At 48.0% G+C, this 21235-nt stretch overlaps 1 protein-coding gene across 3 annotated transcripts in view; it reads right to left on the bottom strand.

Moving 5' to 3' along the window:
- DIP2B (disco interacting protein 2 homolog B) overlaps positions 1 to 15657 on the bottom strand; it is a 43935-nt gene extending 28278 nt beyond the window's left edge. For all 3 annotated transcript variants that reach the window (XM_026042778.1, XM_026042779.1, XM_026042780.1), the window contains exons 1-2: positions 15618 to 15657; positions 1546 to 1617 (exon numbers count right to left, since the gene is read on the bottom strand). In XM_026042778.1, the coding sequence (XP_025898563.1) occupies positions 1546 to 1617; positions 15618 to 15654 (109 nt within the window). In that variant the 5' untranslated portion in view covers positions 15655 to 15657. The remainder of the gene's footprint in view (positions 1 to 1545; positions 1618 to 15617) is intronic.
- Positions 15658 to 21235: the final 5578 nt, after the last annotated feature.

Genomic DNA, 21235 nt, shown 5'->3' with positions numbered 1-21235 from the left:
ACACGCAGGCAAAATGACAGGCATGAGGGGCACAAGATCACACTGAGAAATGAAAAGCAACTCGGGGAGCCTCAGCCTCCCCTGGGCTCTGCTGCAAGGGCAGAGCTGGCGAGCAGGCAGTTGCACGTACGGAGCAGCCCGCGTGGCCTCCTCGGGCTTCGTGCTCGCCACCGACGCACACCCTGAACCGCGGGACCTGCCTGACGATCACCCACCTGTCAGGAGCACGAGCCGCTCGCCACGGGCCTTAGATTTGGCTTTGATACAGAGGAAACGCCTGGGAGATTCCCGTCACGTCACTGGTTCGGGGAGGCAGCTTCCAGCAAACAGTGCCGCTCATAAGAAACTCTCCGAGTTAAAGGCTAAAATACAAATCTGCTCACGCTGCTCCCCTCGTACATTAGCCTAGGCAGAACACACTCCTCTCCCGCACACAAGGCACCTGCTCCGGCGAAAAGCAGCTCACACAAGGCTTCAGCAGACAAAAAGGCTCAGCATTTGTTGAATATACAAACAAAGAGCTGAGAAACAGCTGGGAAGGGAAGAGCAGGAATGCAAACACGGAGTGTTTTGGGGCAGCAGAGTCTGGAAGCCACCACATGACAGCGGCAGAAACCTTTCATGGTTCTTAAGCAATTGCCCAAATCAACTGCTGCAACCTCAGCAGCAAAGTGTGTGATCTTGCCCCAACTGCAGCAGTGTTGATGGACAATCTATAAACTTTAGCCCTCACTTTTTTKGGGGGTGCTAGTTTGATCCCAGGAAATTACAACAAGTCAAGTCRTAACTGCCTGTCACAATCATCCAGCCCCAAAAGTGCAAAAGCCAGACACATTAGCTTTTAATGATTAATCATCTCACCGTATCAGCAGTGTAATTATTTTGAGTAAGCACCTGCATATTAATTACTGGACGTGCTTTCACTCTTGTCCTACAGTTTACAATTATATATAATTATCCTACATGGAGTCAGCCCTGCTGCTAAGGCTCTCCAAAGCGAAAGCAGCAGATGTAAACAAGGTAAATGAATTCGCAGAGTCAGGTAAAATAAGCTAACAAATTATGCAAATACTAATGTTTCTCAAAGAGGAGATTCAGAACGGCTAAAAGCAGAGCAGAATACAGAACAACTTTGCAGTTAAGCCGTTTTTAAGAAGTTTAAGAATGGTTCTTGCAGGCGTCACGCTGCATGATTGATGCAAAGCCCTTGACGTGTCAGCTGACACGGGAGTAGGAAGTGATTTGTGTATGAGAGAGAAATATGGGGTATAAGAAGTGCTGAAACGCAYAGGCTCCACGGAGACCCACAAACCAGCTCTGGGATTTTCAGCAATCCCTGGAGCCCTGTATGACCCAGGGAAGCGGAGACAAAAAGCTCTACTGCCCATGGTTTTGTGGCATCCAAGCAATTACGACATAACTGTTAGATTACRCATACCAAAACATAATGGTTTCAAGCTAATAAATGAAATATCAGTCATCTCACAGGTTCCCTTTAGTGCCAAAGTTTTGCAGAGTTAACAAACTGTGGAAACTGGTACCTACCTTGAGTTTGTGGGACATAGGGAGCCAGAAGCTTTGCTCGCTTCTTCTCATAACCCTTCTGTGTAATGTCCCCTAAAACCAAGAAAAGAGAAGTCAGATTACTGTCCTTATTTCTTAATTGGAGCTTTGTTTGGTTTCCTTTTCTGAGACAAGGAGGTTAACCTGAGCACATTAACACAGTGAACAAAACCTGAGACTAAATATACACAAGTATGTTCTAAGTTCAAAGTTTCCTGACCACAGATTGTGTGTAATGTCCCTTAGGAATATAGATATGCACCATACACCATTCAAGTGCAGCAATTTGAATCAGAACAGCTATCAAAATGGAATATCAAAGCAATGAAAACCTAAAAAAGGAAACATAGAGCACATGAAAATATTCCATAGCCACAAAAGCAGCTATGATAACTAAACTGTATAATTCCCAACAAAACAGGGCGTAGGAAGGTGCAAATTCGGAGTCTGAATTGGTAAGAGAGCACTGCAGAAAACTGAGCTCACTGGGCAAGGGAGAACAATTTCTAGACTGCTGGCCAGCAAACAGTGCCTGGATCCAGAAAATCAAGCTTCTGATCATGCCTGTCCTGATATTCAGTGAAAGGGAGCTTATAGGGGTGCTTTTCTGTTCGTTTTGTTTGTTAACAGCTGCAACTCCAGTTTGCCAACTAGGAGAATCATGCAGAAGACGTCTGAGTTCCACAGATGCAAGAACTCTAGAGGAAAATAAATGTTAGGAAACTTTGTTGTTGTTGTTGTTGTTTTAACTTATCTGTCTGACCCCAGAGATGCAGCATCTGGCTGCTGTCTTTTGTTTTAATTTCTCATTCCACGCGAGCCACAAGAAAGACTGAGACCTCGAAGAGATTAAAACAAGAAGCCCTGCAGCATCTCCAGCCTTTTTGTGGCCTGACTTGCACTCTCAACCTCATCTCTCTTGAGGCCAGATGATTGGAAGTGATCAAATCTGCAGCAATAACAGAATTACCTCCTAGTTTTGACTGCTGTTAAAATTAAATCCACGTTTGTATCACAGGAGAAAGCAGTGATCACACAGGGCCTGTTTTCTTTGCCAGGAGCTTGGTTCGTGCTGCTTTACGGACCCTTTCAGCGGTATCAGTGTTTGGGAAAGGGAAGGAAACACTTGCTTAATCAAGTCTCAGGATCACTTAAAGCACTTGGGCTAAGGCTCAAAGCTCAAGGAATTCGGCTTAGCGGAGGGCCTGCGTTTACAAACCGAATTTTATCGCGCTCCCCTCACGCGTTCAAGTCAGGCCCCAGCAAGTCTCAACAAACRCAGCGACAGAAGAGCAGCTTTGAAGCACTGAAATGCCAAGCAAGGCATTAATTTGAATGCTCAATTGCAATACAGAGCTCAGTTAAATTAATCCATCTCACAAGAAATGGATGCTGCCGGAGTACTCCTTCAAACAGGGCTCCACAGAGCACACACCACAAGGGCTGCATTTTCAAACCAACTACTCTACCCACAGGCTTTTCTGAGACTTCTCCCCATTTGCAGAGGCAGTTTTTGTTGCCGACACTCGCTCATTTGGGCAGCAAACAGAGCGGGGTGGCTGCCACAAAAACAAACGTGAACGGGGAAGGGGAGGCTGTTTCTCCCTCCAAGCCAACCCACGGATTTGTTTGTAGCTTGTTATTTTCTCATTAATTTCCCTGCAAGGCTTAATTTGACACTTGCCATTGGTGGCTACACGCCACATGTCATGAAACAGGCGGCACAGACAACTCCTGGCATCGCCGGGGAACCCTCCTGTTCTCCCCATCCACACGACGGATCCTCATCACTTGTTCCACACCAGTATCCAACACTATTAGGAAAAGGCGTGTGCATAAGGCATRGGAGATGGGTGTAAAGTCATAAAAATAAGAATTAATTAATAAAATCATTAAATCATAAATAATAAAATTACGACCTGATTACTACAGCCACAAGAGTTATGTCTAAATTGACAGCACAAGTCTTGGAAGCCAATGTCCTTTTCCTAGGCTGCACAAYGGGAATGCCTGCGTGTAAAACTTCCCCCTAGTCCTACGCAGTCCAAATTTGGTATCAGTCTGCTGGGACAGAAACCAAAGATACACAAATAGAGAAACTTTCTTTTGCCTTCTTTTCTACTGGTTGACAGGAAATGGAAACGGCCAGGTCTGAATGTAAACGCGGATTTCCTCCCAGCATATCATAAATTACAGCAACAGGAAGAGAAGCAAGACAATAGGTCTGCAATCTCGAGAACCATTCCCCTCCTACTACATCAACCGGGTAAATTATCAACCCTGCTTCCATAAATTCAATGCTTTGTGACATATGTTGTGCAAAACCCGGCGCCCTAACAGCCGCATGCCCTAGCCGCACAGGAGMGAGGCCCAGCGCTACAAAGGAAGCATTTGCAAAGCAAACGAGAGCCGCCAGTTTTGCTTTAAAACGGTGCTGCCGTTGGCTCACTGCTGGGAACGGAGTCCCAGGCAGCAGCCCTCGATGCCGGGGCGGCCGCCTGGCCCTCTCCCAGCTACAGCATTCCCTGCGCTGTTGTTTTCTGTATTTATCCGCACACAGAGCGGGCGCTGGTCGGGAAGGAAGGGGCTCCCTTGTCGGGGGGAACAGAAGCTGCAGCTTCTTTTCAGACAAGCCCCCCTCAGCATTCCCTGTGCCAGGCCTTGCGACCTTCCCAACACCACCTCCCTCAACGCCGACTGTTCCTCGCTCTCACTGGGGTTATTTCCCTGCTCACGCGGCGGAGCGACGGTTCCAAGCACTGGTAATTACAGCCCCACACCGTCTGTGAAGGGATTGGACAGAAGAGCTCTGGCAAAACCTGCTACAACAAGTCCACGCCACCGCGGCRCTGCTTTCATGTGAAGTCCGGCTTCTTTTTTGGCTTGTTCTTTTGGTTTTGGGTTTTTAAGGGCAAGTGCACGTGGGAGCTGAGCGCCGACTGCACAGAATGACATCAAGCGAGACACAGAGTTTGCAGGAACAGCCAAGGCCTGGGAAGGAGGAAGACTTCTCCCCTCGCTGAGAGGGCCTGGACCGCAGGTACCTCCATCGGGAAACCCAAGGGGCTCCACCTGTTTGTGATCCAACAGCCACGTAACTGATAAACAGGATTGCCTAGAAAAAAGCACAGGGGAATTCTGGAAGCCTTTTCTGCGTGATTTGCATTTCTAAAGAGAAAGCCAGAACTGATGCTCATCACAGAAATCCAGCCTGCGAAAGGACAAGCTGAGCAAGGAGAAAAGGAACCAGCATCCAGGCTGGCACAGGGGCTCACGGGCCGGGACGCTGCACCTCTATCCAAAAAACCAGGAGCCGTGCGGAGCCTCAGCGAGTCCCACCGCCCCGTGACGCCCGGCCACTGTTCGGCAATTAGAGCTGATGATCTGTTTGGAACAGTGGTGCTTCCCCGGTGCAAGGTGGTAACACCAGCTAATCCTGCTGCGCTCACACAATGCTCCTCTTTCAACATCCCTGCTCCCCTTCCCCCATGGAATGAGCGCGCTGAATCATTTACTGTCCAACAAAACCATAATTACTACAGTGGAGAAATTAAGGAAAACGATCACGTAGCGCACAGCATCTCCCCAACAAAGCCTCTAAACACAGCACTGCATCAAGCTAAAGGGTCACATCTGAAATGACTTTGTATGTGTTTAAAGTAAAATGTTTGCATACATTTTTTTCAAACAATCTAAACAATTCTGAGGTGTACGGGGGTTTAACCCAACAAAATCCTAGAAAAGCTTCTGGTATCCACATTGCCCCCAAAACACGGGTAACTATTCTCTTTTAACAGCAAATCCTGCAACAAGTTTACAAAAAAAGCAGGAAAACAAATTGCATTTCAGACCTCTCCCTTATCAATTGCCTTTTCTTCCCTATTGCCCTGCTTGATCTCTAGGTGCACAATGACCTGCAAGGTCCCCCTACGGTCTTATCACCTCGAGTGCGCTCCCAGAGAACACCCTATATAATAAAGCCTGTTTTTTTTCCCCACAGCTAGATTTGGGATTTCCTGTCCTTGGCTAGAAGCAGATACCAAATCAGGGACACTGAAATCCAAAGTGTAGCTGCAAGTCGCTGTTTCACATTCCCCAAGGCCTTTGCAGCCTGCATGGWCGCATCTGGCAGCACATTTGAGAGCGGCCAGGCAGGAGCTCGGCTGCCTTTGGTGCTCAGGCTGTCTCGGCCACGGCCTATGCAGAAATGAAGCATCAAGCCAACAGTTCAACACCTGAACAGCAAGTGTCACCACTCGGTGACGCTTACATCAGCGAGCAGGCTTCGGCAGCCCAGGGGACAACAGGCAAATCTTCTGAAGCCCTGTGTCCAAACAGAGCGCACCCACGAAAGGCACCCTGGCTCCAACTCTGTTGGAAACAAGTTTGGGCAATTCCCCGTGTTTAAGGCCAACGGGTGACGCAGCTTCGCAGATCCCCTCCTCCTTCCACCTGGTGAAGCTGCGTGTCAGGTCCGGAGCCGCTGCAAGGACTTCCATCCACGCTGCCTTCCAGAAGAAAGTCAGCGATTCCTTGAAAGAAAACATCCCCGGCTCGATACGCGAGCAGGGAAAACAAACAGAACAGGCCTGTGCTTTGCAGCCCCCTTGAACAGCACCCGTCTTTCCCCATTAAGAACATGAATAGGCTACTGCAGAGGCCGGGGCCTCACAAAGCTCCGCTTGTTAAGCACGGGCATTATGCTGCTAGGCCGCAGCACTCAAAAAGTTTCACAGACAGATCAGCTCCAGATTAATTTCTATACGCTACAAGCCTCCTTGGCTCCAGCACTGTGGGGACTCTGTTCCGCTCCTTCACAAACCTATTTTAAAGGCTTACGAACGTTGCTGTGCCAAATTAAAGTCCTTTAATCCTAACGTTTATTATTTCAAAAACATATATTTCATTCAGATTAGATTACTGTGGCATAGTCTACCCTATGCAAATGTTAAAAGACAGACTGGCACACCGCAGGAGGCTGCGTCCGGGYCATTGAAGATCACAACTTCCACTGTATTAGAAGTCACTGACTCTGCCGTAAGCTTTTTCATGTTGCTGGTTTGTTTTTCAAACTATAGATGCAACTAGTGGAACTGGAGTGGAGAATCCCTTTATCTTAGGGCAGCGCTGCCGAGTTCCACATGATCTCCTGTCCTCGATTCACCCGTCTGGGCCCGTGTATTACAGGCAGTAATCTTAGCTGCCATATGTGACGCATCACCCAAGTGGGTGAGCCGAGGGCACGGCTGAGTGTGCACGTGGGCAGGGGGTGGCAGATGGAGAGGAGGTGCCACGGGATGCAGCTCACCTGGAGACCTTCCCTTCCCGGCAAAACAAGGGKCTCCCGGTTGCATTCCTGCCGAAAACGGCAGCGCTCGGATCRCCAAAACGGGCTCTCCCAAGCTGCGCGAGGCTGCAATGCTGAACCAAATAAAATGAAGTAAAAGCCTCTCCTATAGATACGCTGCCGTTTTCTTGATTCTTCGGAGAATCTTTGCCGTTTCGCCGAGAATTCTTTGCCGTTTTCTGGATTCTTTGGATTCTTTATATAAACACGAGGGACGAGCCTGGGATCCAGCTTCTCCAAGGGCTTTTCCCATTCCCCACATGGGGATACAGCCAAGCTTTAGCCACACTGCTAGTCCCTTCGTACACAAGAATTACAGTCAGAAATATTTGCCCTTCAGATTCCTCCATGTTCAAGAAGTGTTTTCATCTGGTTTTAATAAGTAGTCAATGAGGAGTATGTGGATTTAGATGTAGGAGCTTTTAACAGTTTGTAATGCTAATTCTGCAGCAAAACAACACATTTAAATGAGGAGAAACAGTAAGTACCACATCCATATACACAAGAACTAACAACTGCACTCACAGTGTGAATAAAACAACGCACAAACCACAAAGGATAAACACCCACTGAAGCAGCTCTGTCCTAGGAAGGCAGAATCTTTTATTCTGGCCGATCTCACCATCACAGCAACTAGCAAAACTCCAGTTATTTAATCCTTAACACAGACGTATGGACTTAAGCCCTCCACAATGAGAATTAAACAGAAGTTTCCCAGGAAATGACTAAACTTGATGCAAGTCTAACAGCCCTGTGATTCAGCACTTGCTCAGAAGCTGCCTCACTGTCTTCCCCAAGGAAGGAACCAAATCATTAGGACGGTTGGTGCTGATAACCTTCTTGCAGGAGCTGTCCTTCCAGCCCAACTGCAAAGGATTGCACAGAAACTCTTGGCCTTTGCCAAACACTTTCTCCATAGAGTAGCCTAGGATGGACAGGAGATTCTTCCAAATCAAGCCTATTCTCAACACAGCAATAAAGACAAAAAAAGTGCAGGCACCTGACGTCAGCGAGTCTTGTACTGCAATGTTTACTGATTTTTTCAGGGGGGCTTCAACTATTTTTTCAAACATAAACCAACAACCACAGATGTTCTTTGCAGGTAATTTTCCTCCTCAAAATCCAACCCAAGTACACGGTGAATGTCCAAAAGCCTTCCGCTGGTTCTCTGCAGCTGAAGCTGGTTTCAGAGACGCACTCACAAGGCAAAAGCCGCAACGTGGCCGGTTCCAAACCCCTTCCATGTCTCTGTTCCAAGTTGTCACACTTGTAAATCTACAAGCTGATTGCAGCTAACCCAGAATGTAGAAAAGAAGCCCGCGATTAAAAAACAAAAATCCTTTAGAAGTATTTGATCCTTGACATTCAGAACGCAAACTATTTCTCCCTTGCAGCACTGTTCTTTAGCTCTGTGAGTTACAAAACTAAAGCAAAGMACTCAGCTGCTGAAAGAATGCAGGCTACAGCGAAGAGAAAATTAACCCTAACCCAAGAAGGGAGATTACAAAGTTAACTGGTGTCCTGAAAATAACCTCCTGCAAAGCCTCCTTAGAGCAAAATATGGAACACTAGAATTAAGTTTAAATGCAAAGCCCCAAAAAACATTGGTATCCAGGAATTCTGGAGCAAATGGGCTAAGATGGGCTAAGAGGTGAATTCCGTGGTAAACTTGTGAGAAATGTTGATTATAAAATAGGTAACTAACAGCTCAGAGTGACTTTTTTTAAAACAGCCTCTTCTTATAAGTAACCGCTGGGCCTTTGTGGGGCACGGGGGACTCTGTGGAAAGCTGGGGACATGGAGGGACAGGGACACGTCTGCAGCTTCTCCTCCCGCCCAGGAGGGATTACCCTGGCAAAGGGAATGCAGCACGTTCTGTTTCTACCCTAGCATTACAGGTTAAGACTCTCCCCATCCAGCCTGCACTTAGGAAAGCTATTGTTTAAGCGACTTTCTATTTTTCCTCCTATAAAGGATATGACAGTAACATGTAGCTGCGCCATTCAGGAAAGCGGTTTTAGACAAGCAGCGTGTTTTAGTCCTTCTAGGTCAAAACCAGATACTGTCGCTGAAGTCACTTTTGATAAATAAACTCTAGATTCTTGATAAGATGCAAGAATGGCAGAAGGAAGAAGTTAAGAATAATTATTCCTCTATCTATTGATCACATACTGGAAGTGCTTCTCATCACAAAGCATTCGATAGGGAAACGCAGCCCTGTTTTAACGCCGCGCGCAGGGCACTAATGCAGCTGGCACGTCACACTGCACCGCAGCCCGGTAATTGCAAACTTCCAACTGGGAAAACACGATCTGAAACCACAACTGGATGAGCCCCATGGTTATGTGTGACAAAAGAGAAAGCTATCTTGATGAAAGCAGTAGTGYTTAAAGAAAAGTTAATCCTAAGAACGAATTTTCCCAAAGTAAAGAGGCAAGATCTTTATCGCTGCATGCTTTCCCACCTGCCTCCTGCCCTGGTTTTCCCAAAGAGGCAGTACCAGGTGTATGTTCACAAGGATGGTACTTCCATCTCCCAAAAAGGGGCAGCAGAGAAAAGAAAGRCTCTTTTGGAGGGCAAAACCCATTGCTTTGCCCCCAGCTCTCCCAAATCTGACACACAGGCCAGTTACCTTGCAGCACTTACAAGGGCTTGCTCTAGAATCCTTACCATTAAACAGCATTAGTCAGTAGAGCAGGATTCCACTACTTAAGGTAATACTATTATTAATCTTTTACCTGGCCTCAAATTAATCTGCAACACTAGTAATTGGACTTGCAGGCCCTGCTACCCGTGGCACATGTGGCAAAAGGAGGACGCAGCTGTTCCTGAACTTAGACCTTCTTCTACTAACCTGCTCTGTGGTTCTGCTGCTCGCTTTCTTTCGAGCCGCAGCAGTCGSTATCAAGAGCCATTTGCGCCGTGTTAAGTATCCGTAGACCTGCTCTGCACACGGAGTTTAAACCCCCACGGAGCCCTCCCCAAAGCCAGTTCTATGCAACAGACCCATGTGGAAGCCAAGGGGGCGCAGCCCTGCAGAGGGATCCCTGCTGCGCAGAGGCCCCAGGCGCTTCCCAGGCTCCTTCCAGCACAGGCCAGACCGTCCTTGACGCACTAGAGTGTGCTCTCCATTCACAATGCTCACAAGCTTGGGAATCTGCTTTAAATAGAAAGAGCAGGAGGAAAACGAAGCACAGAGCCTGGGCAGGAAGCGGATTCCAGGGCCCGCACCCGGCACAGGCTGTGTTCAGCTCGCAGCTACGCTGCCAGCAGCGGCCACGGCTTCTTGGGGAATTTCACTGCTAGGGAAAGCACGTTGGCACGGCCCCAAGAAGCCGAAGAAAACCCATGATTGTGTGAGCTGCAATGTGCTTTACGAGCAAGCTGGTGCGAGGAACAACCCCTGCTTGGGGAGCTCTCGAGGTGCTGAAGAAGGGTCGGTGGCTGCCCCTGAAGCGCTTTGCTAGGGCAGGGCAAGAGCCTCGGCACGTGAAAAGCTTTAAGCTTTGCGGAAGAGCAAAATAATGAGCAAAACACATGACACTGGCAACTGCTGCTCTTGCCCAGCGGAAGGACCCCAGCACATGAGGTCTCCTTGCTTTGTACCAGACATCACCGCTGTCACAATCATCACTAGCCTCTGGGAGCAGATACCCTTCTGTGATCGACACCCATGGTCCTTGAACCCACACCAACAGGCTGGACCTCACTCAACACGCTGTCCCTAAAAATACGATTACTAATTCCACTGAGTTCTCCTGCTGYGGCCTCTTTCGGGGTGCAACATCTCCTTTTTCAGTTCAAATAAAGTGAATTCTCAGATGTCTAATTGTAGAAGGAAGGAAGTGTGGAGAAATCAGGAGGATTATTTAAGGGCACACAGTCAGCAATGTGCCAGAAAGGAAAAGAACGCAAACAAAACGAGGAGAGCTTACAAAAGAAATGGCAGATACAGATAGGATTTAGATTGAAACTCAATCTTTGACAGCCAACTAATAAGAAATATTTACAATAAAACGGTTTCTGAAAACCATGTGTATGTTTATTATAAGATCTGCCAATCTGAGAGCACTCGGCGCCTCTCTGAAATACAGAGCTGGGCTAATAACCTCCCTGGCAGGCGCCTCGTGAGCACAAACTGGACAGTTTCCAACAAAACTGCCTCCACTTTAGAGGGCTGCAGAACAGGGAGCAGCCCTGACCATCCCTAGGACACTTGTAATATCAATGACTCGGCCCCCTAAGCACACACAGCAGCTGAAYAGCAAAGAAAAAGGGGCATATTTTACATCTGGCACCTGGCATATCAGGACAACAAGCAAATACTGCTCTGCTGAATAAGCAAACATCCAAATGTAATTATTCTCCAAACTGTTTATTTGATTTTGATGTGTCTACACTCTGCTCTCATGAAGGGGAGAGACATTTGATACAGTAGAAATAAACTCACTTCGGTTTATTTATAATGAAAGGCGGAGAAAAAACAAACATRTTCCCGTAATAATGAAACGGTAAAATGAAAAATTCCTGCTAGTAAATGCAGCATTAGAGAATCCAAAGGTAAAATCGGCTGCAACCAAATGCATTTGAACAAGAGAGCAAGTGACCCAGCAAAGCCCAGGCCTTCGGAACAGGCCATCAACCAGCAAAGGAATCGGGTGCCTGCCCGAGGCCAGGCTGCCGCCCGCCCCACGCTTCCCTTCGCGCTTCCGTCCTGGCTCCGGAGCAGCTCGTTCCAGGAGGCTCCGAGGGGGATGCAGCCGCGGCAGAGGTGGCACAAGTGCAACAACCGAGTGTGCAACAACCGAGTGTGCAACAACCGAGTGTGCAACAACCGAGTGTGCAACAACCGAGGGAAGCAGAGCCGCCCTCGGAGCAAGTCCCAAAGCCTCCTCAGCAAGTCCCAAAGCCTCCTCGGGCCAAATTATCCCATAGACTGGAAGGCAAAGGATTTAAGCCAGACTTACCCTTATATTCTGTGCATTTCACTTGGACAAATATCTGTAACTGGGGTGAGGAAAAAGCTGTTTTCTCAAAAGTGAGGATTTCACGGTGTATCTGTGTACAAGCTGCAATCGAGAGACATCGTTGCACTAGCTGAAGAGATGGAAAAACTGCTGCATGTGCTCGATGGTTAAGTTTATGGCAAAGTTACTTACAGAACAGGATGAGCTTCTTCAAAGTTTTATCAATCATAAATCAAAATAAATAAAAGCACATTCCAGATTGTCTGTTAATCAGAATGCTCTCTCAAGTTGACCTCACATACACCACTGCAGAGCCTGACAAGTCTGCTAAAAGCTTTAAAAAGCCTAAATTAAATATTAATATTCTAAAAAYGACGAAGCCAGCACAAAAAAAAGAACACAAATTGCCTTTGCCACTCCAGTTCTGCACAGCCCAGAGCTAGAGATGAAAGATTTCTTGCAATCAGGCATGGGGKTTTTTTTTATTTTTATTTAAAACATACTAGATGGCATTATGAATAAAACAGGGGRAAAAAAAAGCAGGCTATAGCTGTACAGGTTGGGAACTGCAAACTGTGTGAAAAAAGCAGTAAGTAACAAAAAGCAGCCACGGTGAATTAGCAGCTACTGTTAATTGTTGCCCTGCCAGCTAAGGCAAAGCACAGCCAAGAGACTATCGATAGGGGCCGGGCCTCAGAGTTGTGTTTCACGTGGTGGCAAACAAACAGACAAGGCAAACTGTGGTGAGGATACACCTGGAAACCCTCCCTGTGAGTCCCGCTTTGGATGTTAGTTCATAGTCAGAACACGCCAAGCTTCCCGCTAACGAACCTTTCAGCTCATTAACAGGCAACTACTGCTCTTCCCCCCACTTTAGGGATGCCTGGCTTGTCAGGTCTTAATAACAACCTGGAATGACTTGCCAAAAACTCCCAAGAAAATCTGCTAATTGAGTRATGACATCAGTACCTAATTTTAATGAGAATGAGATCACATTTGTACTTCTCTTTCTAAAATAACTTTAATACAAAGGTGACTGCACAGTTTCTCTTAGCTGTAGCCAACCTCCCTCAAAGGTACAAGCTGCATTACTTTAAATAAGGTACTGATTTTTATTCCTTTATTTACCAATAGCATTTAACTAATGCTATTAGTCTGGTTTTATTACTCAGCAAAAAACTGTCCAGCCCTTCAGGATTGCCATGGAAAACAGCAGAATGTCACCCCTGCGGTTCTCACTGGGAGGAAACTGAAGTGAAGGTCAGGGTCYTTGCAGGAGGAGAAAGACTCAAACTTCAGGGTACGGGACTGTGAAGTGTAAAGCAAACAACAACGAAAGCATTGCCAGAGAAAGCAGGCGAGGATCTGCAGAGGGGTGAAGTCAGACTTATCYAGGAGCAGCAGCAGGAGCCTCTGATCCCTCCTCACTCCCTGATCCTCCTCACTTCCCGCGGGCTGAGGAAGCACAAGCGAGTGTCGGGCACAAAGGGCAACCGGAGGTGTTTGGAAAAGCTGCTTCTTCAGCTCCCTACCAGCACAAAGCCATCCGATGCCGGCGGTTTCGTTCCACCCTCATTTGGGGCAGCAGGGGAGGCGCTGGGGGCAGTTTCCAGGCCTGCACCTCTAGCTGGGGGGCTCGGCGTGTCCCACTCCCACGTTGCCCTCGCACGTTCCTTAGCGCAGGACTCCACGTGCTGATCCACGAGGCTCCTCTCCCGCGGGGCTCACAACTGAGCAGCTCTGTGCGAGTTTCTGCTGCACACGACAACATCCTCCTGTGCTTGCACATTAACCATCTGCACTGCACCTACGCCAGCACCATTAGAGACCAGTCATTTCAGAAAGCTCTACAATATTTATAAAATGAGCATGTCAGTGTAATAACATTATCAGGGAGRAGCTTGTATCTTCTTTTCTAAGATATTATGTGCAGCGGCATTTGTTTTCAACTACAAATGCAGTGGTCTTTCTGCRGCAATTTGAAGCACCACAGAGAGCACTACCCATTGCAGGGCAGGAARGAGGAGAAGCAGGAAGGGCTAAGGAAATGTTGACAGCAGTTATTTGAGATACGATATTCTGCCAAGAAAGAAAAATGTGAAAATTAAAGTCCAAATAAAAGCTTGCAATTAAGTAAAAGCCCTGAAAAAATGAGGAATGCAGGCAAGAGGCGTTGGTTTGGAAYACTGCCCTCCAATTTGCTGGGTAAAACTTGCCTGCTGACTCCATATGTTTCATATAAGTTCAATTTGTGTCATGGTACTTAAATGACTCCTAGGAGAAATGAGGATGCTTGGGAAATAAAGCAGGACCTCCTCTTCACAATCCCGCGTGCAACATGATCGTTTCTTCTTAGGCATTCGGTGGTCCAGGAGCACAAGACCCTTCTATACAAACAAGCAMCAGCTYTTCCACACGCKCTGGGTGTGCCTGCTGGAGCAGGGGGGTTGGACTAGATGATCTCTAGAGGTSTCTTCCAATCTCAACCCCTCTGGGATTCTGCAATTCCCAGGCTGAGCCAGCTCAGAGGCTGCCACCAAGCGCGATGCTCCAGGCTCAGCATCCCAAGCCCTGGGCAAGGGGGCTGTCGCCACATGTCCCCCTCTCGCTGCAACCAGGGCCAGGAGCCACACGCAGGCTCTGAACAGCCCGGGGACAAAACCAGTTGTGCACATGCAGGGCACCCACCTAGGGATTTGGGACCACAGCTGGATTAAGTGCAATATGCTGACAAACCCACAGGATCAAAGTCCCGAGAATTACACACGGGATCTTAGCCCTGAGAGACAGCAACCAAGGGCTGCAGAGCTAATGCAGGCTGACATGCAAAAGCATGCAATCGTTTCCATGCGGCTGCCTTCATCTTCTTTCCATATGAGGCCAAGGAAGCCCTTGGGGCTGCACGAGTGCCCGAACGGGCGCGGGTTCCCTCTGCTCTCCCGGAGGCCCCGGGGGACTGGCAGGCGGCCCCGGCCCAGTGTCCTCTCCTCCCTTTCCTCCGCGCCTCCCTCTGGAGATAACACAGGAGGTTCTGGATTCCTGCATGACCAGAGGGAAAGGGCATCACAGGAAACCCGGGGCAGCCTTTCCCCTTGTGAAGCAGCTCCCTGGAACCGCYACGGTGGGCTTTATTTCATTTACCTACCTAACAGCAGGCGACACTTCAATAGCAGACCACGCGTTCAAGGCTGCGACGTTAACTGGTTTAGTGAGTGAAGGAGAGAGATGCCGCCTGCAACTGCTGGAGGCAGAATGTGCTGAAGGGGCAGAAATTTACCTTTCAACGGAGAAACTACAAAATAGCTTCCAACAACCCCTTTAAAGCAGGGAAACATTCCAACACCTCCCAGCTTACTTGCATGTGACCATAACTCTTCCAGAATTTTGCCACACTTCAGCCACAGAAAATTCAAGCTATTCTTACATTTAAGAACAGCAACCGTTTAAGAGCCTTTGGGAAATTRCTCTGAAACACAGATTATTATTTCACGTCAACTTTGCTCCAGCAGTTTTGATGACTTTTGAACTGAAGCCGGTATCACAGAAGCAGATGCTGCTGGTTCTGCTTTACAAGCAGCCACCACCCCTGCCCTTCCACCCTTCCAGCTGACATTTTGCCTCCGCTAATACCCCCACATGCTCCCTCAGCTTGCCATCCAGCACCCAGAAAAGAGAAAGAGCAAGACGAAAATCAAAAACGACTGCAGAATTAAAGAAAAAAAATAAAACACAAGTCTTACATTTTCCAAATCCTCCCTCTTCATCAGTTCCGTCCATTGTTCCTTTCCTGAGCACTCAGCAGGCTATTCTCTCATGATGCCGACTGCTCAAGAGCAATCCTGGTCAATAATGTTAATTTTTTAAGCCCGTTGGCTCCTCACTGCAGTTCATGACACGGGTCTGGCTCCACTGAGAGGTTGTCCCTTTGCAGGGCAAGAGCAAGTAACAAACACATTCCCAGCTGTCCTGCTGCCAGATCTCTCATAACCTGAGGCCAAACTCAGCTCTAATAGAGGACTATTTACTGCTTCCCCACGTTTCTCTGCCAAGTCTTCCCTTCTATTCTTCTGCCCAAATAYTTCTATCTCTGCTGGAGGAGAAGTGTCCCTGCAGTGCAGCACAACCTGCCTGTTTCTCCTTTATACCATTTTACTGTTCACAGGAAGAGATTCTGTAATTTTAAGCAACAGAGCACAAGAAATAATTGTTTTCCTATGTTCATTCTTGGAGGAAAGGCCAGGCTGTGGCACCCAGAACTGCACGGATAATTTCACCAACACCATCCACCTGCGTGCTCTCTTTCACTGCTTTGCTGTCACCGCTCCCACCTCGAGAACGTGGGAAAAGAGCCGCCTTTGCCCCAGAGTCAATGCGGATGAGAGGGAGCCTCCACAGAGAGGCCCCTGCAGAGCTGCCTCGACGTGAACCTTTAGTCCGCTTGATTTTCTTGATAAGGTTTCAAATGAGGAATCGCCTTCTCCCTCCAGGGAAACACAGGGCTTGAATGTCCCGAGCTGTCACGGTGCCGCACGGCAAAACGGAGAGGGGATCCCGCAGGGAGCGGGCACAGGGCCAACCTCTGCTGCTCTTTGCACAGGTCACACAGGAGGCTCTGAGAATGGCAGCCAGCACCAAAGGACAACGCGAAGCAAACGGGATGCGTTTGGGCATGAACCAACAAATAAACCCTATCCTCCATGAGAGGAAAACAAAAAAATCCTTGGGATTAATGACAGCCACCCTTAACAGACAYAGCTCCCCCTTAAGGGTCGACAACAGGGAGGAAGAAGGGCCTGATTTATTTATTTATTTGTCTCATTTGACAAAAAGRCTCGTTTGACAAATCGCTTCATTCAGCTTTCTTAAAAGTCAACCTGCTCACCACAAATGCGGGAAGGAGAAGCGTGCTGTTARGCACCGAATTCCCCGGCAGGCTACATGACAGCGATCACGGCACATCAAACACGGGTTTACAACCACGCTCTATGCATCTGTCTCAGGCCAAGCTTACTCAAACACTGACAGGATCTAACASAAATGGCAACTAGGCCTATACATTTTTACCTGCTGCAATTTTAAAACAGGATTTAACAAGTAAAGTGTATCAAACACAGGAATAACTAAACAGAACAGCAATGTTTGTTCAAGGTTTCTAGGTGTGGCTGAAGCCAACACATAATAGGATTATTTATATCTGACTCATTTGCTTTGTCTTTATCCGTGATCCTTCTCCCGGCTTGGGGCTCAATCACCAAGTCTTCTGCAACACTGGACTCTCCAACTCCAGGACATTTTAAGGGGGGATTCAGGAGTTTAAAGAGGACAAGAAAAAAAGCGATGCTGGGAAACTGCTCCACCTGGAGAAAGTCCCAAGATAGAGTTAATTTAAACCAGCTGAACTCAGCACCAGCGGCAGAAGTGATTTCCAGATTGACTAAACCCACCGAAGAGCGCCCAAACTCCCGGCACTGGGGGCATCATCACCCCTTTACCAGCRGCTCAGCCTGTCCCTCCACAGCCCCTTCCCCGCACAGCCGCTGCTTTCCCGGCTCTGCTCCCAGCTCTGCGGTGCCTTCGTGGCACCCACCGGGTCCCCTCGCCTCCGCGCATCCCGGTTTCCTGCCTGCCAACCCAAAATAACAATGGGTTATTCCCATTCCCAACTTCCCCCTTCTCACCGAAGCACCTCCCAATACAAAACTGCAACAGCATGGAGGTTTTCATTCCAATTACAATAAGAATTGTTCCCTTTTTTTTTAATACACAAGGGATCACTTTCAAGTTTCTACCCTAAGAATAACAAAGGTCTCAGTCCTGAAAAACACTTACGGACACTCTTTACTGCTCTACTTTAACCCAGGACAGACCTCAGGATTTTTTCCAGAATCGCCACAGTTTTTGAAGCTTCTGCACAGAGATCACTTGTGATTTGATTAACTGCAGCCACTCTGCTGCACACAAAGCAAAGCAAAGGGTCCGATACAGGAGGAGAAGCCTTGCATTCCTAGGGACTGAACCGGTGCCCCTCTGCAGCCCATCTCACGGCTCCGCAGGGCGCATGGAGAGCTGAGGCGGCTGCTCTCCACAGAGGAGCAAAGTGTCAAGAACACCTTGAGTCAATATCAGTGCCCAGAGCATTTATGAAAGCAGCGCTGGAATACGCGAGGATGCACCATAGGAACATAAATGCTCTTCCCAACCTGGGGATGCAACACGGATCACCTGGAGTAAACTTTCCAGCAACACYCTTCTTTCACAAACACAAGGCTGAGCACTAGAAGTCCTGCATTGAGCCAATCCAATTCCAAAGCTACCTCGTGAGAAACACCCCCACGGGGCACGCAACAGTCTTTTAACACCACGAATGGAACACCTTTACCAGGCATTTACCATTTATATTCAACGAAGGAAAGTAAAAGGTGTTGCAGTTTAATAAGCTGAAGTTCTGTTTATTCTTCTCCTGGAAGGCTGGAGACGAAGGATCATTTCTCTCTYGTGCTGAAGGCCACTGTGGCTCCCCATTGCACAGGGAACAATCCCAGGGACCTTTTGCAACTGTGTGTTAACTTTGCTCACTCTGCTTTCGAGAAGTAACTAAAAGTCCTAAAAAATCCTCTCTCTCTCCCCTCAGTTTCCTCGGGGATCTATGGGATCACTGTTTCCAGGCAAGCGCACCAAGCTTCTTGTGAGTAATTACAGAGAAAGGTGATGATAAAGACACAATGACTAGGCAAAGGGAACGGCCTTATCTGAACATCCATATGGACATACATGCATTCCCTTCCGCTCTCAGTGAGCAAATGACAACATTTCCAAAAAAGGTGCTTCACACTGAAATGGCTCTTCATCTCACAGATTAATCACCACTCTAAACGAAGAGCTGCTGCAGCAAAGGCACAGATGGGCCAGCAGGCAACGTAAAACTTTCCTCRACACCTCCTCATCTGACTACCCTTTGTGGAAGGGTGGCTGCAAAGCCAAGCAATGAAACCCTGCAGACAGGAACCGATACCGCGGCTCCCGGCTCTCCACCTGGTGCTTTGGCTGCTCCAGCATTCCTGCTTCACATCAGACCCTGCGACTTGACAACCGAATGGTCTCTTGCAACCTCGGGCTCGCTCCAAAGCCGGCACTTCTCCARCCCTGCGCTCCGTGTCCCGCAGGAGCCTCCCTGGCCGCTGAGAGCGGCGCAGCTCAGCCCCGCGCCTGGCTGCGGAACACACTTGGGGCAGCTACGGCGATTGCTCATACGGAAAAGTATTACTGGGGAAAATACCTATTCTTAGCTCCCTTTAATGCAATTCAGCAGCTAGCAGGGAGGAGCTGGGAGCATCACGTGGCCGGTCAGGGCGCTGCAGAACAGCGGCTTTGTCTGCGCTGGGCCGTGGGCTCCGGTGACACTCGCCTCTCTCCCCGGGTGCCGGAGCTGTCGGGGCCGAGCGGAGCTGGCACCAGGCTGCTAACCTCTGGTGCCTGCAGCAACCTGCACACTTGGAGGAATTCCCGAGGGACTGTCATGAGGGGAACATCAACACTGCTGCACTCCAGTAAGTTTTCTTCATGCAGGGTGAGCTGCAATCCAGAAACACAAGTGCTAAATCCACTTCTTCGCAATTTAAGCTTTATTTAGAGAGAGAGGAGAGTCCATTCTCACACTCCTTCAGAACTAAGGTACACGAGCAGCGTCCCTGTCAGGATTTGAAAACAGAAATAAAATGATTCTAGAGGAGCCTTTTCCACTGCTGCACTTCAGACCTGGTGTTTGACATCAGCCCTTATCCCAGAGGCAAAACAGGAATGTTTTATCCACTAAGTCAACCAGCTCCCACGGCTACAGTCATCCTAAATGGAACGCATTATTCTTGCATTAAAACATATGTTTTTCAAGGCAGCTAGCCATCCGGCTGTTTCGAGAGAGATTACAGAAGACCTAATTTTATCGGGCAGAGATACAATTCTTTCGGTTGTTTTTGCTCCCTAGGGATATGGGCTGGTGAAAGCAGGTTGCCCGGCCGCTGGGGAGCGATTCCGAAAGGCTCAGCTGCTGATCACGGAGGCAGCCGCTCACATTCTGGGATCCCAAAATATATTAATACATGTTCTGCAGGCTCCCATCCCCACAGTACTCCCAGGCTGTAAAGATTTGCTTTTGTATCAGCAATTCTCAAAAGAACAAGAATTAGAAGAGGTTATTTTGACAGAGAAATGTTTAAACTTTAATAAAGCTTTTTTTTTTTTTTTAAGCTTTTAAAGTTATCATTAGAGTGGTGCAAATATCGAACACAAGCAGCAGAGACTAAGCACTATTTCAGATACTCTCAGCTTTGAAAGTTTGGAAAAACGTTATACAACCCAATGGAAAAAGGTATGTTACTTCCCCCTACAATGCAGGTTGCAGCAACAACCCGCCGCTGCCAAGCATTATTGAGAACGAGAAACACAGGTGGGAGGCTTTTCCCAAGACTTTCCATCAAAATGGAAGGGCAAAATTTGTGTAGCAGATGGAACTCTATGGCCTGCAGAGCATCCGTTAGCCATAAATCACTGCTTCCTCTCGCACATGCTGCATATTTAAGAGTCCCCAATTCCAATTAATACAAGGAGATATCCTAGTCTGATGACTCTTCCCTGATTTCARGAGCCCTAAAATAAACAAACAAGCCCCACCCTGGATTGGATCAAACTTGACAGGGAACCACTTCAATTCCTCTATCTATCTGGCCAGGCCCAAGGAGGCTGGGCTACAGAAGCTGAGTAACTTGCTGTGAGATTCAGGAAATGCTTTTTATAACTTCAAGGCATGCAGTTAAAAAAAAAAAAAATTTAAGAAAGTATCTGAACATTTTATTTGAAGCAAATCAAAACAGGAAACCATTCAGCTTCTGCCTGCACCTCTGGGACTCCTCACCATTAGCTCCCTTTGACTTCTGAAACTTGTCCCTGAACAAACACGATAAATCTGATGAATAAAATGCTTCATGACACGATATAATCCAATGGAGGGAATCAGGAAGGAACCCGTTACCCTTTCCACAGCTGGGAATGAACTGGAAACACACGGGGTGCTCTGCTTGCAGTCTCTCCTGCGGAGATCCGAGATCCATGCCCAGGGCTGGCAGCGTGTTGGAAAGCCTGGCACTTGGCTCTGTGCATTCGGGCACCCTCGAGCACGTTCGCCATTCAACACCTCATGCTACAGAATTCAGAATTCTGGAATTCTGGAAAGCTGAAAATCAGTTACCGAGGACATGAAAAGGCCAGAGGAGGGAGACGTGTCAGGCTAACAGGTCTGATTAACACCCATGACATAAATACCTGCAGCTTCATCTGGTTATCACCCGTGCTAGAAATAGCAATG

The sequence above is a fragment of the Nothoprocta perdicaria genome, unplaced genomic scaffold, assembly GCF_003342845.1.
Source record: "Nothoprocta perdicaria isolate Ctin4 unplaced genomic scaffold, notPer1 scaffold_314, whole genome shotgun sequence".
Taxonomy (NCBI): domain Eukaryota; kingdom Metazoa; phylum Chordata; class Aves; order Tinamiformes; family Tinamidae; genus Nothoprocta; species Nothoprocta perdicaria.
The sequence above is the reverse complement of the archived record's forward strand: the minus strand, read 5'-3'. Positions and strand labels throughout refer to the sequence as shown.